Source organism: Chelonoidis abingdonii, chromosome 11, assembly GCF_003597395.2.
Source record: "Chelonoidis abingdonii isolate Lonesome George chromosome 11, CheloAbing_2.0, whole genome shotgun sequence".
Lineage (NCBI taxonomy): Eukaryota > Metazoa > Chordata > Testudines > Testudinidae > Chelonoidis > Chelonoidis abingdonii.
In genome coordinates, this window is record NC_133779.1 from 42,497,789 (window position 1) to 42,521,976 (window position 24,188).

General features: G+C 51.1%; 1 protein-coding gene across 4 annotated transcripts in view; it reads right to left on the reverse strand.

The window, feature by feature from the left end:
* The window catches only part of MAST3 (microtubule associated serine/threonine kinase 3), a 64,217-nt gene that overhangs the window by 29,430 nt on the left and 10,599 nt on the right, over positions 1 to 24,188 (reverse strand). For 2 of the 4 annotated variants that reach the window (XM_032782835.2, XM_032782839.2), the window contains exons 3-6: positions 4,083 to 4,171; positions 3,364 to 3,436; positions 2,582 to 2,602; positions 284 to 362 (exon numbers count right to left, since the gene is read on the reverse strand). In XM_032782835.2, the coding sequence (XP_032638726.1) occupies positions 284 to 362; positions 2,582 to 2,602; positions 3,364 to 3,436; positions 4,083 to 4,171 (262 nt within the window). Of the gene's footprint in view, positions 1 to 283; positions 363 to 2,581; positions 2,603 to 3,363; positions 3,437 to 4,082; positions 4,172 to 21,291; positions 21,421 to 24,188 lie in introns of those variants that run through there. The other 2 variants (XM_075070964.1, XM_075070963.1) reach the window with 2 other exon arrangements.

The following is a 24,188-nucleotide window of genomic DNA, read 5'->3' on the forward strand; positions in this document are numbered from 1 at the left end:
TTAGAGCGGCTGAAGCCCAGGCACAAGGCATGGGGAGGGACATGAGCACCATACCAGAGAGGAGAGCATGGTGAGAGACGCTGAGGTTCATGTATGGACTGTGGGGACTTGTGTTGTTACAGTTTGTACACAAAGGGCTTTTGTTTGTATTAAATTAACCCTTCAAGGGCTGTATTTATACTCAAGGAATGTTTAGATTATTTCTGGGAACAACTGAAGGGGAAACCGAGGCAGGCACACCAAGCAGCCACTATTTCCCTCTCCTGTTACTGGATAGCTTTACCGAGACAGTGGAACTGGGGGTGTTAGTCCCATAGCCAGACGAGGGTAGCGAAGCCAGTGACCACCTTCTGCCATCAGCCCTGCAATAGGAAACACATGGATCACACAGGGAAAACTTTGTTTAAATGCAAACAAAGGAACAATGAATGTCAAAGTGCTGTGGGCAGGAACAGGCACCTCGCTCTGGCCCAGCCAGCTGCAATCCAAAGCCTCTTATGCCAAGTGTATTTTGATATCACTTCACGTAAGTAATAATGACTTTGTACAATTAATTTTATAGCTGAGGGGAATGTAATGCCAGAATCCTACAAACTAGGTTATGTCCCCTGCTGCAGCAGAGGGACAAACTCGTGCACGTGTCCCTATGAACTAATGCTGTTTTCAGTCAGTGAGCGGGGCGACAACTCCATGTGACAGCTCTATTCTGTGTTCTTTCCATGACTGCGCTTGAACAAATTCACTTAGGGAGGGGAAAAACATTAGGCTGGGATTTTTAATGAGAGTCAAATTTGGGCCCCTGGGATTTTATTCTGCAGAATAGCACGATTCCTACGGGCGTATGAAAAGTGAACATGCACAATGGATGCGCCCCCTCCCCGCCCACACTATAAACAAGATGCCAGAAATTGAAAACTTAGACAGGTATTTTTGCTGGGAGTGTTTTCTAGGAGGCTAAGGGCTTTGGAGCCCAGCCCAGGGCTCTACATTCCTATGACACTCACTCACTGTGTAGGTCACTTCACCTTTCTGGCCTCAGCTTCCCCACCTGCCTAACCCAGCTGTCATGGATCCACAGGCTTGGTGCTATGCCCCAGCTTTTAAACAGTCTCTTAGAGGACCTCCATCGTATGCAGTCCTCCAAGGACTCTCACTGTTCCTTCAGGAACGGCCATGCAACCACACTGCCTTCGAGACTGAGCCTCTGGGCTTCAGCCATCCTGCTTCATGCTGTGACTTCTGCTCAGGGGGTCCAACTGAGAGACTCCTGCTTCGAGACTTGTACATGACCCAAGGAGTGAGGCACTGCAGCCAGGATGTGCAGGACACCACATGGTGTTTTTCAAACACAGTAGAGTTAATTAGTCAACTGGAACACGGCACTGGAAGTCCTTAGATTAGCAGAGAAATGAAGGTGAAAATAGTTCATTCCAGCCAAGCCAGAGCAATCCACCAACCAAACTGCAGCGAATTCCATCGCAGGCTCTCTCTCTCTCTCGGACTCCTTAACCAGTCCCAGGAGAGAGCTGCCAGCTTCTTCCAGAAGCCTGTTCTTTATCCCCTGCCGGTTTCCTCCCAGTCCTTCGCCTCCAGGCAGGGCCATGCTGAGTTCACCCTCACCCTGTCCCAGAGCTTTGTTCTGTCCTTGGGGCTTCCATTGTCCTGCTGGACCTCTGCTGATTTGGGTCAGTTTCAACCAGTTTCTTAAGGAGCTTATTCACTACAGCCCAACCAGCAAGGGGACCTCATGTCCTGTGCTGTCCCCAAGAGCAGACTTGACCCTTTTACTTTCGCTGGGTACCAATACAAAGTACAAAGGGAAACTGAGGCACGCACAGGATTCATGAAAATATTACAGAACATTCCTGCGTTATCCCAGCAGCTCGCCGGGATAACTTAGGAGAATCGGCCAAGCCCCCATGGTAAGGCCTTTAGCAGTGCCAAGGGCTCTCGCATCAGGAGCCGGCTCAGCCTCGTACGTTGCTGGTATTATCATTTTTCTGTTTTCCCATCATTAGCCGCTTGAGAACAAAGTCTCATTTGCTCCATCCTAGCTCTTTCCCATTCGGTAGACAAGGAGTTAACACTTCCCGTTTTCCCTAATGATTCTTGAAATTAAACCTGACCTCCTGGTTGTTTATTTCTGCCTACGTACACCAGGGAGGTTAATGGCATCGGCCCAGCAGGGCCTGGAGAGCACTGCTCCCATCTCCACCCTGCACATGCACTGGCGATTGTTCCTGTGACCTAGCTGTAGATTTCAGAGGAGCAGCTGTTTAGAATCCAGGACACTGTTTATAATCTGATGAGAAGTTTTAAAGTGGGGCAGAATTTGGGTCTGGACTCCTGGCCAACGGCCGCGTGAGGGGAACAGAACTGTGTCTGTTCCTGGAGCCACAGAGAATTATGGAGGTCAGTCACGGACTGATTAGATCGGGCACTGCCACAATGGGGGTTACGCTCAGGACAAGCTCACAGAGACAAGGGACACGTCAAAATGGAGCAGGCATTACCCACTGAACACAGGCCCCCTCCATTCCGCACCTCTCTCTGGAAAGGCTTGGTTCCTTCTCATAATTACCTGTCAGTCCGAGCAGCATGACTGCAGGGTGGTGGGAGAATATCAGCCAGGAGGAGGGAGCGAGACACAGTGGCAGAGGAAAGAAGGAAAAAAAGAACAAGACGGTAACCGAGAACCACACTCCCAGGTTTGTCGTTTCCTAGGCTCACGGGTTACCATATCCTCTCTGTTTGTGGGAACAATGGCAGCTCTAGCAGGCACCACAGCTCACGCAGTCTCCAAAGAGCTAAGGGGGAAATCTGCACACAGCAGAACTCTGGGGATGAAGTGCTTTGAAGGGACTCAGGAAAGAGGGCCCCCCTTCCTACCCAGCTGGAGCTGTCTCTAAACACTCGCCCAGAACCAAAAATAAAGAGTTTTCCTCTGTTATGTTAGTTCTGGCTTGAGTCAGGTGCAAAGCAGGCAGGGTTTGTGCAGTGACTCTACCACTGGATCTCCTCAGTCCAAGCCCTGCAAATCCCCCTGGCCCTTTTACTCCAGCCATGGGCAACTCTTGTTCAGCGACAGATTATCATACTGAGCTGGGTCATGGATTAATTAAAGAACATGATGAGACGCCCAAGCACATTCTCACTCATAAGCACGTGCACCATGCGGACACTGCTCTCTGAAGGTGAAAGGCAGCAGCCAGCAATTACCCACTGCACCACCTTTTTCCATGAAAGCAATACTGTAAATGAGAGCTGATTCTTTCACTTCTCTCTCAGTCCAACACTGTCTGCTGGTATTTACTTTCTCTGTTGGGAGGAGGAGAGGGAAGAAGGAAGCAAGCCCCAGCTTACCTGCGAGCAAAGGGAAAGCTGACAGATGTGCTAGTGGAGAAGTTTCGTGGGCTATCCAAGGGGCTGCTCCCAGCTGCAGACAGAGAGAGAGAAGTTAATGCAACATCTGATCCAGCCCATTGGCTTGTTGTCTGGGATTTCGCCTCTGACAGCAAGGGTTACTTAAGGTTAGGGTCACAAAGTAAATTGTGATGTAAAGATTTCTTATATTCCTATTGGAAAATAAACCCATTTCCTGAAGACAGGAGACATCCTGTGGGAAGGTAACTGTCCCTGTCACTGTCACGACAATTGCTAAAAGGACAAAGTTAAAACTTGGCTTCCCCCCACTCCTATCTTTATTTATTAACCCATGTCATGTGCAGCTGCCACTCTGCAATAGATACAAACCTCAAGTCCAACACATACACCCGTCCCAAGGGGCTGAGACCCAGGTTACTGCTAAAATAGAGAAACCAACACTGCTGGCACACAGCATCTTCACACAGCGCATGCACCACCGAGAAGAGATTTCATAATAATCTGAATAAGAAAAAAACCCCACAAGGGCAACTTGGTGTTGCCTCTCCAGTCCTTCCAACAAAGGATCTTGCAAGGACTGAAGGTGCCAGCAAGCTGCCTTCAAGATGCCTTAGGGCCATACATTGCCTCTCCAAAGTAACCAGGATAATACCACTGCAGGTGGATAGCCTTCTCCCCAGAGCTCAGACCTTCCCTACCTGCAGGCACAGAGAGCGGGGACAGAGGCCGTGAGAGGGTTGGAGACGGCGTTCCCACCACCAGGCTTTTCCTGTTACTGCTCCGGCAGCTAGAAAGGGAAAACAGTGTCATTGTTGCACAGCTCCCAGATCCCAAAGCAAAGGGGGTGCAGAAGTTTGTAAGGCTTTGGGATTTATAAACCATCTCAACAGTCCAAGTGCTTTGCTTTACAACCATAGAACCCCAATTCATGCAGGAGAGCCCCAGAGGAGCGCCACCCTCAAGCTCAGCACCTCTGATACAACAGACCAGAGCATGACGAGCCCAGCAAAAGGGGAGAGCATGGCTTCTCGAATGCTTTTGAAGAGGGCTGGCGTGACTGTATTTAACAGGAAACTGGTCCCCCCCAGGTCCCACTTGCAGTTCCAGCTGGACCTAGGGAAGGATGGCGCTCACAGACAGTCAATATCCAGCAAATAAGAATAGAAAAGAGCCAAAAGGACCTAACAAAGAGGAAGCAAAAAAGAAACTGCCAAGTGGTTTCATGCCCATAAATGAGAGTTTGATGGTTCCCAAATTCACCATCGTAACCAAAAAATGCAGTAAATCACTGTTGTTTATGGTCTAACTTTAAACCACTTTGCTCTGAAACCTGTGAGCCCAAAGGACTAGCATGCCCTATTGCCACAGCTGCAGACACACCACTGGTGAAGCTATGCTGGCTTTTGCTCCATAAAAGACAGCTACAGCATCCGTTTTCCCTTTCATCTGCGCTCCATGTCTGTATTCAACCACTAGGACTTTGGTGACTACCTCCCCGGCCAGAGGTTAAATCTGGAGAGCCTTCTTTAAACAAAGGGTGTGGAAAGCAGGAGCAAGAAACCAAGGGTGCAACATGGCCAGGAGGGAGTGGAGAAACCTTTGCTAGCTGGAAAACTATTCGAGAATCCAATCCAAGCAAAGGAATCACTGTGTTATAACCATGGCTATACCATGGCTATAATCTTCTGACTTATCCCTATATCAGCTCTTACAGCACAGAGGAGAGGCATTGCAGCCTGCAAATCCAGGAAGGCTCACTATCTTGGAATCAGACCCACGGGCTGTGTTCCTGGGTGCTGGGATCCCCCAGTAATGCCCTTAACAGGGAGTCTCCAACACGAAATGTCCAAGAATCATGAGACTGTAACAAAATCTCATGATTTTTAAGCTGTACATGTGGGGATTCTTTTTGTTGTTGCTGTTTTTCTTTCTGAGAACTTTGCCACTGTTAGCCACAGTGCTGGTCCCAGACCTGGATAAAAGAGGAGGGTTCTGCAGTTAGGTTTGCAACCCACTCAGCTAAAACTTTACTGCACAGAAAGAATTAAACCACAACCTGTGGAAGTGGATGCAGAGGACACTCAAAACCCAAATCTGACAGAGCTCAGTGAAAGCCAAAAGGAAGCTGAGATCTGGAGACATGGAATCCTAATGACCAAAGCTGTAACAAGACTAGGCAGGTGGAATGTACCTACTTTGTATGGTACAGCAAAGCTGGCACAGGTTACAAGAGAAATGAAGAAATACCATCTGACCGTACTTGCTGTAACAGTGGGACGAGATGGGCAGGGAGTGGGAAGATGATATCAGAAGGTGCTACAATAGTCGACTCAGGAGGAACATAGAAAAGAAGCATAGAAATTATGCTGGACAACATCACAGTGAAAATCCTGCTGGCCTGGGTGCCAGTGAAAGACAGAACAACCACCAAGTTGAAACAAGACATGTCAAGGGAACAATAATCCAAGGACGTGCACCAATAAACGCACAGCAAGCAACAGCGAAAAGGATTCAGTCTACAAGCAGGTGCAGCAGTCCTGGATGTCCTGCCTAACTACAACATCAAGCTGATGACAGGCGAGGCTTCCAAGCACAAAATGGCAACAACTCTACTGACTGGAAAGAAGTCAGGGTCTCAGCAGAGAAGGCATCCAAGCTGATAACGGCAAACGGCTCTTGAATCTCTGTGGCACAAACCCCTGTAAGAGAGGAGGCTGTCTCTTCCAGCACAAGAGTACTCCCAGGCTGACAGGGAGACCACCAGACAACGTGACCACGAATGTATAAGTAACAGATGGGCATCTTCTTTGAAGGATGTCAGAATCAGCAGACAGGCAGACGTTTGCTCAGATCATTATCTTTTAGTCGTCATGTTACAACGTAGACTCAAAAAGATCACAGAGGTGGGCAACAGGAGTGCTACAGCAACAGAGAAGTTCAAGGACAAAGAAACACAGATCAGACTGCACTTAGCAACCATTCCAGTGATTTACAGGACCTGGCTGATGAAAAACTGGAAGACAGATGGTCAAACTGACAGAAGATGGTAGTTGAGACAGCAGAGGAAGTAATGGGCCACCGATGCGTGGATTACATCTGGAACATGAGCAATGATTGACAAAGCTCTGAAGGCAAAAAAGGAACAGTGCAAGACTGGCAGAACACTTAAAGGTGGACACAAAAGACAGAGACAGGGACAAAGAAATAAAGGAGAGATGCAGGCAAGAGAGAAATGTCTGGATTCAGGAGGTTGCAGAAGCACAGAAGGGAAACTTTCAAGCATCTCTACAGATTAGTGAAGAACCTCTCAGGAAGAACCAGACTATCCCTTGTGATACCCTTCAGGGACTCTCATGGATAGATGCTGAAAACATCTGAAAAACAAGCCAGACAACGGAAAGAATATTAAACTGTACAGAGCTGATCATTCTGCACAGGTTTGAGAAATGCCAACACTAAGTTAGAAACAGAAGCTGGACCAGTAACACCCAATGAAATTACAGCAGCCATTGAAGCCCTCAAACAGGTCTAAGCTCCCAGGACTGACAGAATTTAAGCAGAGGTACTGAAGGCAGGAGGCGATGTTCTGACTAAGCAGTTAACAAAGCTAACCAAACATGGATGAAAGAACAAGTGTCACAAGACTGGAAAGATGGTATCATCGTGGCATTGCCAAAAAAGGGGGCAATTTTACTGAGGGCATGAACAGGAGAGGTACTGTAAGGCTATCAACGCCAAGCAAAGTATTGGCTACCATCATCTGAACAGAATAAAGACCACAGTGGATGCCATACTACAAGAAGAACAGGCTGGGTTCTGTCCAGGTAGATCATGTTGTGAACAGATATTCGCTCTTCGACAGATCACTGAAAAAAGCTATTGCTTGGCAAACCCATCTTAATTAACTTTAAGAAAGCGTTTGATAGTGTCCATAGAGAGTCCCATGAAATATTGCCAGAAGCCATGGGATACCAGACAAGTAATCAACATAATAAGGAGTTTATATGATGGAAGCAAATATGCAGTAGGATCAGATACAGTCCTGGGTGAGTGTTTTGATATTGTGACTTGATTTAGACCAGGGTGTCTGTTATTAACAATTTGCCTTGTACTATCGATGGACTAGGTGATGAAGCAGACAACAACAGGCATTGTTGAAGGGGTAGAATCGTTTAGAGTAGATGAGTTGACTTTACCAACGACACTGCTTTACAAAGCACAACATGGAACAGAACGACTGCCCTTCTTATCAGAGGTACAACATAAGCAAAAATTGGACTGAAAGTAAATGTAGAGAAAACCAAGATTATGAAACAGGCATGAAACTGGAGAACGGATGCAAAGGTTAGCATGCATCAGAGACAGGGATGTGGGCGGTCAGGCCTAGTGATTCCTAGATCTGCTCTAGGAATTGTTTCAGGGCAGTTCTCTGACCTGTGTTATACAGGAAGTCAGACCTGATGATCACTGTGGTCTCTTCTGGCGTTGGAATCTATGATTAGAGTAGGAGTTGGAAGCCAGGAACAGGAACCCAGTGTCAGAGCCAGACTCAGAGGTCAGGAATCAGAGACAACAGTCAGAGCCAGGTCACCTAGAGTGCAGCAAGGAAGGGGCAAGGCTGGGAACTAGCAAGCACAAGAGCCATCACAGGTGAACTGCTGTTGCTTGGCTCAGGAGCTGGTGTGCTGACCCTCCCACCATTCGGGTAGTGGACCAAGTCCAGCAGCCTATTACAGGAATGCTGGGTGTGTTAGGATGCCCAGAGACTAGCTCTGCTGCAGCCCTGATTCCTGACAGAGTGGATGGAAATGAAAACAAACAGGTCCAAGCCCCTCTCTCTGTAGATAAAGATACGCGTCAGAGGTCAGGAAAAGCAAACCCCACTTTTGGAAGGATGAACAACACTTGGCCAAGCAGAGGTGTCCACTCCAAACTAAAGGTCAGATTATACCATGCGACTGTGCTGAGCACGCTACTGCATGGCGCAGAGACCTGGCCGAGGGCAGGCGCTAACAAGAAGAGACTGGAGGTGGCCCATCACAGATGGCTGAGGAAGACACTACACGTTTCCTGGAAAGACAAAACAACAAATGGAAGTTGGGGAGCTGCCAGAGCCAGAGGTGTTAGAAATATCATCAAAGAAAGACGGCTCAGGACATCGGGACACGTACCCCACGTGCAAGATGAGAGATGTGCTAAGCCAGCCTTGAACTGGGTGCCTGAAGGGGGAAAGAGAAAGGGAGGAAGGCCAGGGGAGAACTAGCAGAAGACAGTGCCAGAGGATATTGAAGACACTGGTATCATCTGGGAGGAAGTATCACAACTAGTGACTGACCGTAACCAGGGGAGGAACTGGATTGCCAGACATGTCTGTGGCACAGGAGGAAGTAAGGTCTGAGGTCAGGTTCTTGAGTGTTTAGAATATAAGAGGTCACATTTTCATCGTTCTCTCTAAGGTCTAGAAATTTATTTGTTTAAAAAAAATATATTTTTAATTTCACATGACTTTAGCAGCTGGAGTCTGAATACCAATTATCACAAGATTCCTGATACAATTACTCACTCATCTTGCTTGTGCCTACTAACAATCGACCAATGTATTCTATTTTTTTAAAAAAGTTGTGATATAAATTCTACACAGTGCAATATAAAGCCATTCCCATAACCTTAAGCATTTCTTGCAGTGTATAAGCTGCACATTTTTTTAATTGAAATTCAGTTATAATTAGTGGTTCCTTCGAGGCCTCCCTCCATTTTGCTGAAAAAGGGCACATGAGACACCACCGGTGGTGGGCTGAACATCTGAGTGTATCGAGTACTGAGAGCAGGATAACAGACACCGCAAGAGGGCTGTGAGGATCCATTTGCAGGATCTAGCTCAGTCTCCTTCTTTGGGATCTGCTGTAACAAATAACTTCCCTTTTCAGCAACAACAGGGGCTAGCCGCATGAAATTTATTAAAAATCCAGTATATTCTATTGCACGCAGGAGAACAAGTTTCATCTCCAGCATCAGTAACTTCCAACGCCTTGCTGCATCACAGACCTGTGTGGCCAGTATAAAAAGCTGCCCTTCAGTGCCTCGACAGAGATGCCTGATGTGAGGAGCATATAATGAAACAGACTCGACTGATAAATTGTTCCAATCTCCTCTCCTCTCCCCTCCCATTAAACAGTCAGTATGTGCTTGGGGGCCAGACCTGTGTCTGTGTGCTACTGAGACTGCCTGCCATATTTCTGGACACACCGAATATTTATTATTTAACAATGAATAAAAAGTAGCAAACACTCAGAGGAGACCAGAAGCAGGAAAACACACTCTACAGCGTCACAAACTAAAATTAGGGGAGATTTCCATAGATGTCAGACCAAGGACACATCTTCCATGAAAACATGAATACACCCAAGTGCCAGATTTAAATAACATAAGTCAAGCTGTGTCTCCGGGATTGCTGCTACCCTAGACTGCTCGGTAAAAAGGCAGTGCAGAACTTCCATTCAAAGCTGGGAACAGAAACCCTCGCATGGGCACTAAAAATAATTAACTCCGTTTACCATCATGAGGTACCCACATTAGCTCAGAGCTTCCAAAGAGAGAAAAGAAAACCAAGGAGCCTGGGAAGACTCTCTGTGGGGTCTAATTGTGACGAACTGGGACTGTTCCTAATGTTTGCTCTGAATACTGTGTTGGTGCCTCAGTGTCCCCTAGGCAGTTCTTAAGTATCTGGCAGAGCAAAGGGCCAGTGCACCTAATGCCTGGCACTCTGTATCCTAGCAACTGATGGCCTGGGCCCCTCCTCTGCAAAGGTGCCAACTGCAGGTGTTGGAGACAAAGGGATCAGGTGACCTCCTGGCCCGGGAAAGGAGCTGAGCAGAGAGGAGGGGCTGGAGGGGTTGGTTAGTCGGAAGCGCACGGAGGGGCAGAGGATGCTGAATGCTCCAAGGAGAGACCCAGGAGGTGAAGACGTGTGAGCTTCTTGCCCTGAACAAGTCTGCTCCAGGGAGAGGAGGCTCCCCAAAGTCCTGCCTGGCTTTGTGGGGAGCAGTTCCAGAGCATCGCCCGGGGACTCCGTGACAACTGGTGGCAGCGGAGGGAGATACTGCACCCCGTGGATGGCGCTTCCTGCAGTAAGTGACTGGGGAGCAGTAAAACAAAGGAGGGATAATGAGGACCAGGCGTGCTGAAGGCTCAGAGAGGGACGGTTTCAGGGGGCAGTTAACCTCTGGGAGTGTGTGACCAGCGAGAAGGACTGTTGGAGTAACAGGGTCCCCTGAGGATTGCAGCGAGCAGTCTCAGGGGCGGAGGAGCTTGCCGCTCGACCCTGGGAGAGAGAAGGATTTTGCAGTAGCAGGGTTCCCTGGGGATTGCAGGAGCAGTCCAGGGGCAGAGGAGTCTGCAGCTCGACCCTGGCAAAGAGGTGGTGATCACGAGAAGGGCTGGCACACCAGGGGTTCTTCCTGGAAACCATGGGGAGCCAAGAGCACACAGGCCTGTGAGTCCAGAGCCACTTGGGAACGGTGAAGTGATGGCCTATCACCAGCTCCTTAAGAAGGACATTGTGATCCTGTGCACAAAGAGAGAGTTACGCATGGGGAAGTTCACCAAGGCACAGTTAATCGTGCAGTTGGAGGAGGAGGACCGCTCTGAGGAGCAGATTCCTGACCCAGATGGGGCTACAAGAAGGATCTGGGAGCAGCTGGAGCAGCAGCCAGGCACTCCTGAGAGTCTGGTCCCAACCAGACAAGGATCTTCACGATTGGGTTCCCCATCAGGGGATCAGAGATGGATGGGATTGGAGCAGAGCCGAGAGAGAGCGAGAGGACCATGAGAGAGAGCAAGAGGCTGTGGAAAAGCTGCAGGAGAAGCAGCAGCAGCACGGACTGGTGATGGTGGAGTGGAGAGACATAGGGGCTGCCCAGGGGTCAGTGGGGAAACACGCCTGCAGGGGTGAGGCCCTGGGACAGAGGGAACTGTGGTGGTGCAGCCGCAGATGCTGAGGGACTGTGGGACCTGGGTGAAGGTCCCTGGGGTGAAGCCCTCGCCCTGCCTATGGCCCGGATCCCTGTGCAGACGCAGGAGGGGTCGGACTGGCTGGTCATTGGGGTTCTCCAGGATATCGGCTGGGAGGCCCTGTTGGGGGGTGACTGTCTCCCCTTGGGACAGGATCCAGGCCCTGCTCCTGTAACTGCCGAGGTTTGAATTTAAATCCAGGGAACCAATTGGCTGGGATGGAAATGGTCAGTGAAAATGCAAATGACCTGGCTGGCAGTGGGGGAGGGGCTGCTGGACTCAGGATACCTGCCTACCTGTAACCAGCCCCCTGGACTGAGGGGGAGGGAGAGATGCTCCCCGCCCCCCTGCACACCGGAGAGGGGCTCACGCTGGCTCTGATGCTGAGACCAGAGCAGAGAGCTCGCTGCCTGCCCCCACTGGGACAGCCAGGGCAGCGCTGAGCACGGGGGGAGCTGAGACCCCAGCTGAGTGGGGGGACACCCAGGCAGGGCAGGTCAGCTGCCAACCAGGTTTGCCTGGTCCAGACGTGCTGCTGGGAAATGATATACACAGCAGGGAGGGAGCTACAGGGACAAGGCTCAGGGAGGCTGTGACCCAGGCCCAGCCAGTGAGAGGGAGCAGGTCCACTCCCTGCCCAGCAGCTGAATCCCAGACCGAGCTGCAGAGAGATCCCTCCTTGGAGAAGCTGAGGGAACTTGCTGGCCACAGCGCTGCAAACCCCTTGGGAAGGCTGCAGGGACAGAGTCCTGCGGGAAGAAGGGATTCCTGTCCCGGGAATGGGCTCCCCAAGGGGAAGTAGAACTGAGGGGAATCGGGAGGCAGCTGGTGGTGCCCCAGGAATCCACAGGGTTCTTCCTCTCAAGCTGCTGGATGGGAGGAGAGTGAGGGACCCCTGGACCGGAAAGGGGAGGATTGGGAGGAGAAGGGGAAAGACCCCCTGGTGGATCTCTTCCCTGAGGTGGGAGCCAATCTCCCCATCAGGTGTTCCCCATTCAGAGTCACTGGGAAAGCACCCAGATCCTGGAGAGAGAGGTCAAGGACATGCTGGCTTTAGATGGGATCCAGCCGTTTTACAGCCCATGGGCCTCATCCGTGGGGCTGATCCCCAAGGGAGACAGGATGGTCTGTTTTATGGGGGCTATCAGAAGCTTAAAGCCATCACAGTGTCCGATGCCGACCCCATGCCTAGGCCTGGGGAGATTCTAGACAGCAGAGGGGGATGGAGAACTTGGCCCTGGCAGACACTGATAACATGTGCATCTTTAGCCAGACCTGGGAGGAACAGGTGTCCAGGGGAAGAGGGGGCTGGGCTGCCTCAAGGAGGTGGGACTGACGGTAAAAGCTGGAAAGTATAAGATGGGGATGGCAGAGGTGTTGTGTCTGGGCCACAAGGTGGGGAGCGGCTGCCCAAGCCCAGAGCTGGCCAAGGCCAAGATGGGGGCTCTTAACCAAGAGAGCCCGAATCGCAGCCCAGAGTGCTGGGAGAAGACCCTGTCCCAGTTTTAACCCCAGGAGTATTGGGGTGGCAAAAGGGTACAGGCCCGCATAAACCTTCCACCATGGGCCCTGCAAGTGCCATCAAGCACACTCAAGCAAAGAGAGGGCACAAAACTGGGAGGGCCTGGTGTAACTCACACCAAGGAATGGGAGAGATGCTGGGGCATCCATGGGAACGTTGGTGGGTTCGAACTTCCCCAGGTCACTGGCTGGAGTGACCTGGCTCAGTTCGGTCTCGAAGGGGGGGAGAGATGTGACGAACTGGGACTGTTCCTAATGTTTGCTCTGAATACTGTGTTGGTGCCTCAGTGTCCCTAGGCAGTTCTTAAGTATCTGGTGGTGGGCAGAGCAAAGGGCCAGTGCACCTAATGCCTGGCACTCTGTCTCCTAGCAACTGATGGCCTGGGCCCCTCCTCTGCAAAGGTGCCACTGAAAGTGTTGGAGACAAAGGGATCAGGTGACCTCCTGGCCCGGGAAAAGGAGCTGAGCAGAGAGGAGGGGCTGGAGGGAGGGGTTAGTCTGGAGCTGCTGGGGATAAGGAGTGAAGTGCAGACCTAGGGGTCTGGCTCACTGCCCCCAGAATGGACCCGGCCGAGGGGTCTGGTTCGCTGTATCTACAAGCTCTGTTTTAGACCCTGTTCCTGTCATCGAATAAACCTCTGTTTTGCTGGCTGAGAGTCACGTCTGACTGCAAAGTGGGGGTGCAGGACCCTGTGGCTTCCCCAGGACCCCGCCTGGGTGGGCTCGCTGTGGAAGCCCCGGAGGGGCAGAGGATGCTGAATGCTCCAAGGAGAGACCCAGGAGGTGAAGACGTGTGAGCTTCTTGCCCTGAACAAGTCTGCTCCAAGGGAGAGGAGGCTCCCAAAGTCCTGACTGGCTTTGTGGGGAGCAGTTCCAGAGCATCGCCCGGGGACTCCGTGACACTAATCATGAATGCAAAGAAGTTATTTACACCAGGAGTAAGGCAATACGATGTTTTAACTCCAGACAGCTAATGTTTAGCAACCCCCATGCAGACCCTCCATAACTGCTGTATGTATTCTCGCTGCATCAGCGCACCACCAAGTTTCCATCTGCTACCAATTACACTAAACAAATATCAGTGGCTGACCCAGCCACCTCGTCGTCATTAGTCTGTCCTGCCATGCAGGGACCCCAACACCCCCCCGCAGCAGGAGGAATGCCTGCTGTGGCTTCACGCAGACACATAGCGTACCCACAGGGCACTGCATGAACATTTTTCCATGCACATTCATTGCTTTCTGAATAATATTCATTAGTCAGTGGAGGATGAGCAGGAAGCTTCCACAGGCTCTACCCTACTTTTCCTACTTTCCACACCTTTGCCTGCATTTTCACTGGCACTTCATTCTCTTCATTTCTCACCTGCAAATCCCTTGTGGTGCCTGCCATTCCTATCAGAGAAGTTGTTTATTTAGAGGCCATATTTTAATTACTCAGCTGATGGAACAATGCAGCACAGAGAGCCAATGCAGAAATACTTTAACTCAAGTGTTAGATATGTATCTTTAAGCATTTCCCTCTCTACCCAGGGGTGAGGCACCAGCAGCCTTTTCTCAGCCACAGTGATGACCTGGCTTGCAGTCTCTCTGGTACCTACCTCGCTGGAGCTATATCCCCAGTGCTCCCCAAATTAATGCCTGGCCTAGAAAGACAGTTGTTTCCCCTGGCTGCAAAGGCATTTTCCAGAGCCCACACAGAGCTCTGGGAGGCCAGGAGTCCAGCAGCATGCAAGAAAAGGATTGGACCTTTGTGTGGATAACGAGAACATCCAGAGTCACAACAGTAAATGCAGGTAAAATAAGACGTTTGGAATGGCTCTACAGCTCTTGCTGCAAGACATAAGCTGACCTCTAGTTAACAGGGGTAAAGAAAGAGCCTTGGAGGAACCCTATGCCACAAGTTTTATTACCCTTCCTCCAGAGCAGCTAGGGATTGCCACAGGGCACTAGACTGGTGCTCCGCAAGTTCCCATCTTCCTCCACCACCATTTTTTCCTGGCCCCCTCCAGTGGGTTTGTTTTGGTATTTGACTTTATTTTTTAAAAACAAGTTATAGCAGCTACAATAGCAAACCCCTCCCCTCTGCCCCCCAAGTGTTTGAAATACTGACCCATGGACTGGTGAGGGTTCACTTTTACTGTAACTCCATGTTAGCGAATTTCTAACGTTAATTTGTAGCTACACTGAGATGAAGATTGACTGACATACATAAGATACCCCAAGAATAATAAACATGCTTGTCTTAACAAAACAAATTCAAATGGATGTTTTGCAGTGATTTTGATTAATAAACGAGCAAGCTCTCATATCACCTCGTTAACTCATGTCAAGATGTCAGCTCCAGAGAAATAGTAAATAGTTAATCGCAGCAAATCAAGACTGACAGCGAACATGTGCAGAATGCCACTGCCATCTTCCATCGATTCATAGATCCCAGGGCCAGAAGGGACCATTGTGATCCTCTAGTCAGACATCCTGTATTACACAGCCCACAGGACTTCCCCAAAAGAACCTTTACAAGGACAGCATGTAAATCCTGAAGAGCTTGGTGCAACTCACTGATTTTTGCAATACAATGCATCATTTTTTGTAGAGACATGACCACCCTGCACGCTCTCTCTCCGGAGGTTTATTTTTAAAGTGAACACAAATCTTTGACTAGGTTAGTTCCAGTAATCTCTATACAGACAGATTCTGATGATATTTCCTGTTTCTGCGCACTCCACCCTCGGTGCTACAGCTATCTCGCGCCATTTTAACCCTGCCCAATGCATCAGCTGCATCTGGCTCCCTTCCTCCAAAACAAGCAAGCCTTGTGCAAAAACAGCTTCTTAAAGTTAGGAGTAAGGGGCACCAACCCAGCCCCCAATGTCCTGGCTCTAATCCTACATTTGTAAGTTTTGCCAAAAATGGAGTGGAAAACAGCAGTCAGCAAAAATCAGGTTATTTACAGAAGAATGTGACCCTCAGTGCGGCACATTTCCAAAGTCACCTTCCAGCAGCACCACAGCAACTATCACACCGTCAAGCACACTCTCACAGACAAAGAAACTGTTACAGCAACTGTGACCCAAAAGCCCCTCACAACAACCTGTGAGAGCACAAGAAAACCTGCTACAGAAGACAGGAAGTAAACACTGCAGCAAGCTGAGAACTGCATCATCTGACCTATCTCATTATCACAGCCCCAGGCCATGTCCACAGCATCAGTATTAGATTTATTTCATGAATATATGCAAGGCAATCCCACCCCAGGCTGCCCCGCAAGTGAGACAGGAAGCAGAGTCTGAGAGCTAGAATATCAGTGCACAATGCATTCAGGCGTCTTGTTCCTTTCCTATAGAGCCAGGCCTAAGATGGGGCCTGTCACATTTTTCCATTAAATGTTTAAAGAAATAAGGATCTGGTTAAAAACACCTGCCAATGCACTACAAGGCCAGGCCGGCTCAGAGGAACGGGTCACAGGCTCCTTTGCCTTGGACATGGGCTCAAATCAAAACCTGGTCACAAGGTGACCAGCTGTTATCAGCTGGCTGCTATCTAGTGGCTTGTGAGAAAGGACTGGATGGTCTAGACAAGGAATCGGCAACCTTTGGCATGTGGTCCATCAGGGAAAGCCCCTGGCCCGCTGGGCCGGTTTACCTGCCGTGTCCGCAGGTCCGGCCGATCGTGGCTCCCACTGGCCGCAGTTCGCCGCTCCAGGCCAATGGGGACTGCAGGAAGCAGTGCGGGCCGAGGGATGTACTGGTCCTACCTTCAAAACAGGCCCAGTCTGGAGCTCTGGGTCCAACAGCCCTGGACACAGAGCTCCTGCACCGGGAGCCCTGTCAGGGCACAATGAGGCAGAGAGTGAAGCTTGCACTGCTGCTGCCCCGTTTGACTCTGATTGGAGGATTTAACTCTGGCACATTTCACCAGCATTCATTTCAACTCAAACATTTTTAGTTCAAGTAAAAGCCATGCAAGGGGCCAAGCAAGTTCACTCAAGTTAGTGAAATCGCATCTGCTGCACAAGACCCAACCGCAGACTCCACAGGCACAGTGCGCACTGTTGCTGGATGAGGATTGCAAGGCAATCCCAGGTGCTTCCCTGCAACGCCCCCACTCCGATGAGCCCAATCTCCTCCCTCTCTGAGCATCACACAGGTGCATGGGACATAATACAAACAACACGAGTCACCCGGGCACATTTTCAATATGTCCAGTCTGATATCACAGGAGAATTACACCTTCATTTAAAAAACAGGGTCTCAGTGAGTAGACAGGCCACAGTTCACACTGTAACCACGAGACAAGGCGCTGAGTCTGGACTCCTGGGTTCTATTCACGAATCCGGCACTGACTTGCTGTGAGACCTTGGGCAAGTCACTTCCCCGCTCTGTGCCTCAGTGTCCTTACTTCTGAAATGGGTACATGGCAACATCCAAGTGAAGAGCGTTGAGACGGCCAGACTAAAAGCACAATGTCAAGTAGCTCATTTTTTAAAAACGAAACTGGCATCAGGCAATCAGATCAGGGTGCAACAGGTAATGTTGCTAGTATAGACCAGGGTTTAAATGGCTAACAATTGCAAAATGCTGTCAGTCACAACCAAACTATTGCCTTCAAGATAACAGCGTAATTCAGCTGGCCCTGTTAACCGATTTCTCAGGCCCTGTCTACACCATTCAGGGAAAGTGTCAGCCACCTTCTAGCATGAACTGTAGCTCACTAGAAAGATTCTAGCTTGCTTACCCAGGCCTGAAAAAGTATGCTATCTGGGCCATTCACCTCAGATCAATTTACAGACAGCAGCTGTGATGCACGTGCTTAGTACCAGCACAATCACACACTCCTCTCTCCATTGCTGTAACTCAACAGTGGGTTCAGACAATTCCCTCCGCATGGTGACTTCTTTACTTTTTAACAGTCTGCATGGTCAAAGAATTTCAGAACTGTCTATTGGAATATAATGGAGTATATACAGCACAGAGCAGGCAGCAGCATCACCAACTCCAACTGTCCAAAAGTTATGAGGCAGAACCCCCAAAAATCACGAGATGGACTTAAAACTCATGAGATTCTAAAATTGAATGTGTTTTGGGTTCTTTGCACTAACTGGGGGGCAGAGGGAGAGCCTTTAGGTCACACTTTGGTCCCATTTTCAAGCTTTTCTCTGCAACGATGAGGGCTAGAAACTTACTTGAACAAAAGCTAAAGCACATGCTTAAGTGCTTGCAAGACCAGGGCCTACTTTTGCTGCTGGGTCCCAAGGCCTTAATCAATCAAACCCCATCCTAACACAACGGGCACAACTAAACATCTTGCAGCCACCTGCCCACGACACTAGAGTTCTGATGTGATAGCAAGATTTTGCTGTAAGAGAGGCTGGATGTCAGAGTGCTGTGCTGTCGTCACACCAACATGCAGTTCTAACACCCATGCAGGAAAAAAGAGTCAGTTAAAATATCAAGATAAATGAAGATCACTCAGAGGCTGCTCCCTCCTGCTTTGCTGAGCTGTTCCAGCACCTCACCAACCATTTCAACAGCCGCACAGCAGGTAACTAGGATTCCTCATACATTACAGGGCTCTTCATCATACCAAACAACACCGCATGTTTCTTAGCTATTATAAAATACACTGCACTGTAATTGTGTCTCTGGGTCTAGCAATACCAATGAACCACAAGAGCATTGCCCAAGCCCTTGGGGAGAATTACGGCCTCCTTAGGTTCAGCTGGATGCATATGACTCCTTAGATTATCACTCTGATTATGTGTATTTTTTTAAAAAGTCATTTCACGGAACATTCATTTCACAGATGTGCTTCCATGAGGACAATTATTATTATACAAGATACAGCGGTGCCAGTCATACTCCCACCAATACAACTGAAGTTGACACTTTATTCCGAAATTGTCATCCCCCCCCCCCCCCCGCACCATTTAATTGGGACATTTTGTCCCCAAACTTGCACTCATTAAGTTTTACACATGTGGGTCAAAGAGACAAAGTCTTTAAAGCTGTGGTTTGCAGGACTGGGCCCTGGAACAGACAGTTTTACAGTTGTATCTCAGTCTGTGTGCAAGTGAATCAAATGCCCACATTGTATAAACATATCAAAGATGCTCACTCCTGGATTAAATGTGGTACCAGAGATTTCAAATCTCGCTCACTATCGAAATGTTGCCCCCACTGTTCACTTGTTAAATTTTCAAACATGCACCTTCGTGCTTTCCTCCAGGCTGCCCCTCACACCCTGTACACATCCTCTAAGCCCCCTCCCAGTTCTCCTTAAACCCCTTCTCAAAGCTTTCCTTTGCCCTGATGCTACAAACAACTTGGCAATGGCTAGGCTGCTGGCATGCGGAGATCACTGCCTGTCGCCCTGACCACTACTGTCGCATTGTTTCCTTGCACTCCCCTGTCTGTAACCACATGTTGTCTCTTGGCTTATGCTCCAACTGTTGGGGCAGGGTTGTGGGGTTTTTTGTTCTGGGTTTGTACAACAGGTCCTGGCCCCTGACTAAGGCTCATAGGCACTAAGATAATACAAATAATAAATAGGAGCCCTTTTTAGGGATCAAACATTTTAAAAAGTAGATTAATCACCCTTTTGAATTTGAATAAAATCTGAATTCCATGTTTTTAGGGTAGCATTTCTGAGCTTGTCTAACTAGACGGTGAAGCCACTCAGCCCTCACACAGGTTAGTCCCGGGGACTATCAGAAAATACACAACAGAAAAAGATTAATGTTTTTGGGAAAAATGAGCTCTGGTCATTCCAGCAGCAGCCAGTCATTTAGTGCCGCTCCTCAGGGCAAACAGAGCTCCCCTGGTCTGGGAACAAGACCTGCTTGGTGGGAGAGGGGTGAAATGCTCTGGCCTGGGTGCAGGCTGGGGGCGAGAGCAGGAATATGGGTAATACTTGCAAAACTGAGATCTGGTCTGCACCACAGACCTATATTGCTCAGGGGTGTGAAAAATCCACACCCCTCAGCGACACAGTGATACTGACTTAACCCCACATGTAGACAGGGCTATGTCAGTGGGAAAGCTTCTCCTCCCACCAGCACACCTACCGCCTCGCTGGGAGGCGGGCTAACTACGCTGATGTGAGAGCGCTCTCCTGTTGGCAAACAGCGTCTTCAATAAAGCACGGCTGCTGTGCCAACACAGCACTTTAAGCGTTAACTTGCCTTGAGCAGCGCACTGCTAAGGCCCTATCCACATGGCAGGAACCTTGCTAACGGTGGCTATTTTAATGGCTGGGTTTAAACCCAGCCTAATTTGGGCAGAAATTCCTGTCCCAAGAACTGAAATCTATTCTAGACGATAAGGACAGAGATGCTGGTGTGGCTAGCACCACTCCAGCTGGAGTGTGCATAGGACCTGGATGGCAACAGTCTTGCCTGGGAAACCCCAAAGATCTTACAGACCAAACGCCCTACTGCTGAATCCTCCTACTTGTCTCCTTAGCTGGGGACTGGCCTGACTCTGAGGTGGCTCCCCCTCCACAGCACAACTCCCCAGCCTGAGCTCCATCCTCCTTATCACCCTGGCTCTACAGCTGGGCACCCTGAAGTGTCTTTAATCCCCCTGCAATTACCTCCACTGCTCTGGGTCCGACCCCCTACGTCCTCCAGCCCAGAGCTCAGCAGCTCCAAGCAGGAGAGGAACCCAGCCTGAGCCAGAACTTGAGTCCAGAGACCTGGAACATCCTCTCCCCAGGGTGGCAGGACTCGGGGGCCCCAAATCCTGAGTCACAGACACCCATCACACATCCCCCCCACTGCATGTAACCCCCTGCATACAGAGACCCCTCATTGCATGTAGCCCCAAAGGCACTGGAACGCCCCACTGTAATGTAATGCTGAGAGCCATTGAACTAAACTGTAAATCCTGTATGTGATAGAAACTACTTCAAACCAGCGGGGGTGGCAGCCCCCCAGCTCCAGGACCTATGTGTAGCCTCCATCGTGTACAGAGCTGCCCTCCCCCCCGCCCACAATTCATGTAAGCTCCCAGGCTATAGAGGCCCCCTCTTCATGTAACTTGCGCCACTGCTTGAGAGTACGGCTCACACGTTGCAGTGATAACACCTCGCCCCCCACCGCATGCAGCACCCCCCATTCTCCTCCCCCAGCACCTAGCACTGCTCCCCCACTACGAGGTTCCCCCCTCCTCCTCCCACACTGCATGCAGCCCCCTTTCCTCCCTCCGCACCCACTGCATGCAGCCCCCCCACTCCTCCAGTACTGACCCCCCCACTCCCGTAGCACTGCCCCCCCCACTGCATGCAGCCCCCCCGCACCTAGCACTGCCCCCCCACTGCATGCAGCCCCCCCGCACCTAGCACTGCCCCCACACTGCATGCAGCCCCCCCCACACACCTCTTGGAGCGCTGCAGCAGTCGCCCTGGCCCGCTGGCCCGGTGCCGGGCGGCGCCGCCCCAGTAGCTCGGGTCCGACATCCCCGCCGGCCCAGCCGGCACCAGAGCGCGGCGGAGCAGCGGCCCCAGCAGCCTCGGCGCGGCGCCGCCCCGGGCTGGGCCTGCCGCCTCAGAGCCCGCCCCCCGCCCCCGCCAGGCCCCTCGCTCGCCGCCCCGGACCCCTCCCCCGAGCTCCCCCGTCCTGCGGCCCCGGAGCTCTGCCCCCCCGCGCCGGGCCAGCTCCCAGTCCTGCCCCCCCGCACCCTCCCCGAGTCTGCCCTCCCCGCGCCCCCGCCGCCCCCGACTCTGCCCTCAGGACCTGCCCCGCCGCGCCGGCCAGCTCCAGTCCGGCACCACCGGACTCCCCCCCCGCCAGGCCCTGTCCTGCCACTGCCCCCTTGACACCTCTTGCCCCTGGAGTCCCCCCCCAGACTTTTTGCACTCCTCTGAGCTCCGAGTCTCCCTCGTTCCGACCCGGACCCTGCCCCGCGCACCTGGCCGCCTCTCGAAAGCCCCCCCTCCTTCCCCCCGCAGACTTCTGCTCACCTCATCTTGCCCGCCAGCCCCCCCGGGCTTCCTTCCTCCCCAAGCTCCGAGCGCCCGGGACCTCTACCACCTATAAGCTCCAGCCCCTTCCTCTCCCCAGGACCCTGCACCCCTCTGAGCTCCGAGCCTTGGTTTCCCGCCAGGACCAACTGCCCCTCTGAAGCCCCCCAGACCAACTGCCACCCACACCCCATACGGAGCATGCCACCAAAGACCAATCACGGAGATCACATGTGCCTCCAATCCCCCCCCCAGCCTCCCACATCCGCCTCCAGGCCTGCCCCCACTGAGCCTTCCCCCCACAACACCCCACCTTCCAGTCTGAGCCCACCCCCAAGCCCCACACACACACTGAGCCCCTTCCCAACCCAGAGCCCCTCCTGCAGTCCTGGTACTCCTCCAACTGAACCCCCTTCCCCTCTGTATAAAGGCCTGAGACCCCTTCTTCTCCCAGCCCCCCTCTGCTGAGCCCCAACCCACCCCCTGCAGCCCTAAGACTCCCTCTAATTAAGCCCCCTTCCTCTCCCAGCCCATGTAGACCCAGCCACACACACGCTGTCCCACAGTTGAAGTTTCCCTCTTGCCATGTGAGGGGCTGAGCCCCTGGCCTTTCCCAGCCACCGCCCCCTGTCCCAGTATCCCCCCTGTAACTGAGCCCTGTTTGGCCCCCAGACTCCATCCATCATCCCTCCTCCCCCGTTGAGCCCATAGGTCCCCTTCCTGCCCCCAGGCTGATCTTATGCCCCCTTTCTTTCCCAGTCCCCAGCTAATAGGCTTGCCGCTCCTGCCGCCCAGGAGGGGCTACACTGCCCTCGTGGCTGCAGAAGGGGGGTGCTGGCAAGTGGGGTCACTGAAGGCACTGTCCGCCACCCCACACCCATTCACCCTTCTTGCCCCACTGGCTGTACCCACCTTGCTGTGGTGTGTGCAGAGCCGGAGCGTTTGTCATGGACACGGTGTGGCGTTTGTGTATTTCCTGCTGCTGAGGATAAACAAATACATCTGTAGAAGTACCACAGCAAGCCACAGTCTGCTCAGCGCTCTCACCCATGCAGGCAAATCAGCCAGGCCCAGGAGGTCATGCCCAGGCAGCAGTAGGGCCTAGTGGAACCCCACTGAAATCACAGCAGGGTGCATTCAAATTTTACAACCTCTGTGCTGCTCCCACTGCCACAGAGCCCTCGCCCCTCCCTGTGCAGCAAGGACCAGCAGACACGCTGCAAAAGAGGGCCTTTCCCGCCTTACAGACAGACATTAATTCCAGAGAAAACTGCCAGGTGACAGGAAGACCGCCACAAGTGCACAAAAATCAAGCACTCCAGTTAGGAAATGCCTGAAGGAAGGCTGCGCAGGCAACCACGTATTGCCTTTGAGGGCCAGATTTTCAGAGACCCTCAATGCCTACTGTTCTCAGTGGGAACTCCTGAAAAGCTGGGCCCATTTGTGGATACTGAGCCCATCTAAAAATCCTGGCCCATTAGGGTGAGCCAACTCCCACGGAACCTAATGGCAGTCTTCCCCGTGGCTCCAAAGGGCATTGGTCTATCACACAGAGCCCTATTTTTCACTAACCTTGTTCTCTAAAGCAACTGAGCAAAACTCCAAAAACCTTAAAACAAAAAATTCAACCTGGAGCAGAGACCAAGCCTGGAAAATTTCAACTTAAACAGTTTGCTAAAGTTATAAGCCACTGAAAAAGGGTTAGAACGGGTCATGTAAAGGAACCTTAAGTATAAGGTGTTGCTGCTGCCATGCCTATAACATTCATATTTCTACCGCTCACAGCGTCCACCTCAGCCCCTCAGTGCAGGGCAGATGATACAAACACAAGCAAAATGTCTTTTGAAACATCACCACATCAAAACAATCGAGGAATTGGAATCATCTCACCAACAGGAATCGCACTGTCTCAGCTGGCCACAGCACTGGCACAGATGGCCCTGGATTTTAGTCAGTGAAGATACTTGGAAGAGAGAGAGAATTTAAGCCCAATCTCCCTTTTTCCTCTCCTCAAAATCCTAATTAATACTGAATCTGTGACATCCCAGTTGTCTCCATAGCGACCATCTGGTGTAATACACAGTGCAGCAGCACTGCCACAAGAGAAGCCATCCCATCTAGGCCAAATGAAGGATCTTCAGCACTAAGGTAGGAGAAGGAGACCAAATGTTATAAGAAAGTTAAACTGCTGTTTGCATAAATGTTCTCTTACTTTGGGCTTGCTAGGGATGAAAAACCTCCTTTAAGCACACGTCTGCTCAGTGAAGGAGGTGTTAAGCAAATGGGTCGTTGCAGGAACAGAACCCCAGAGCC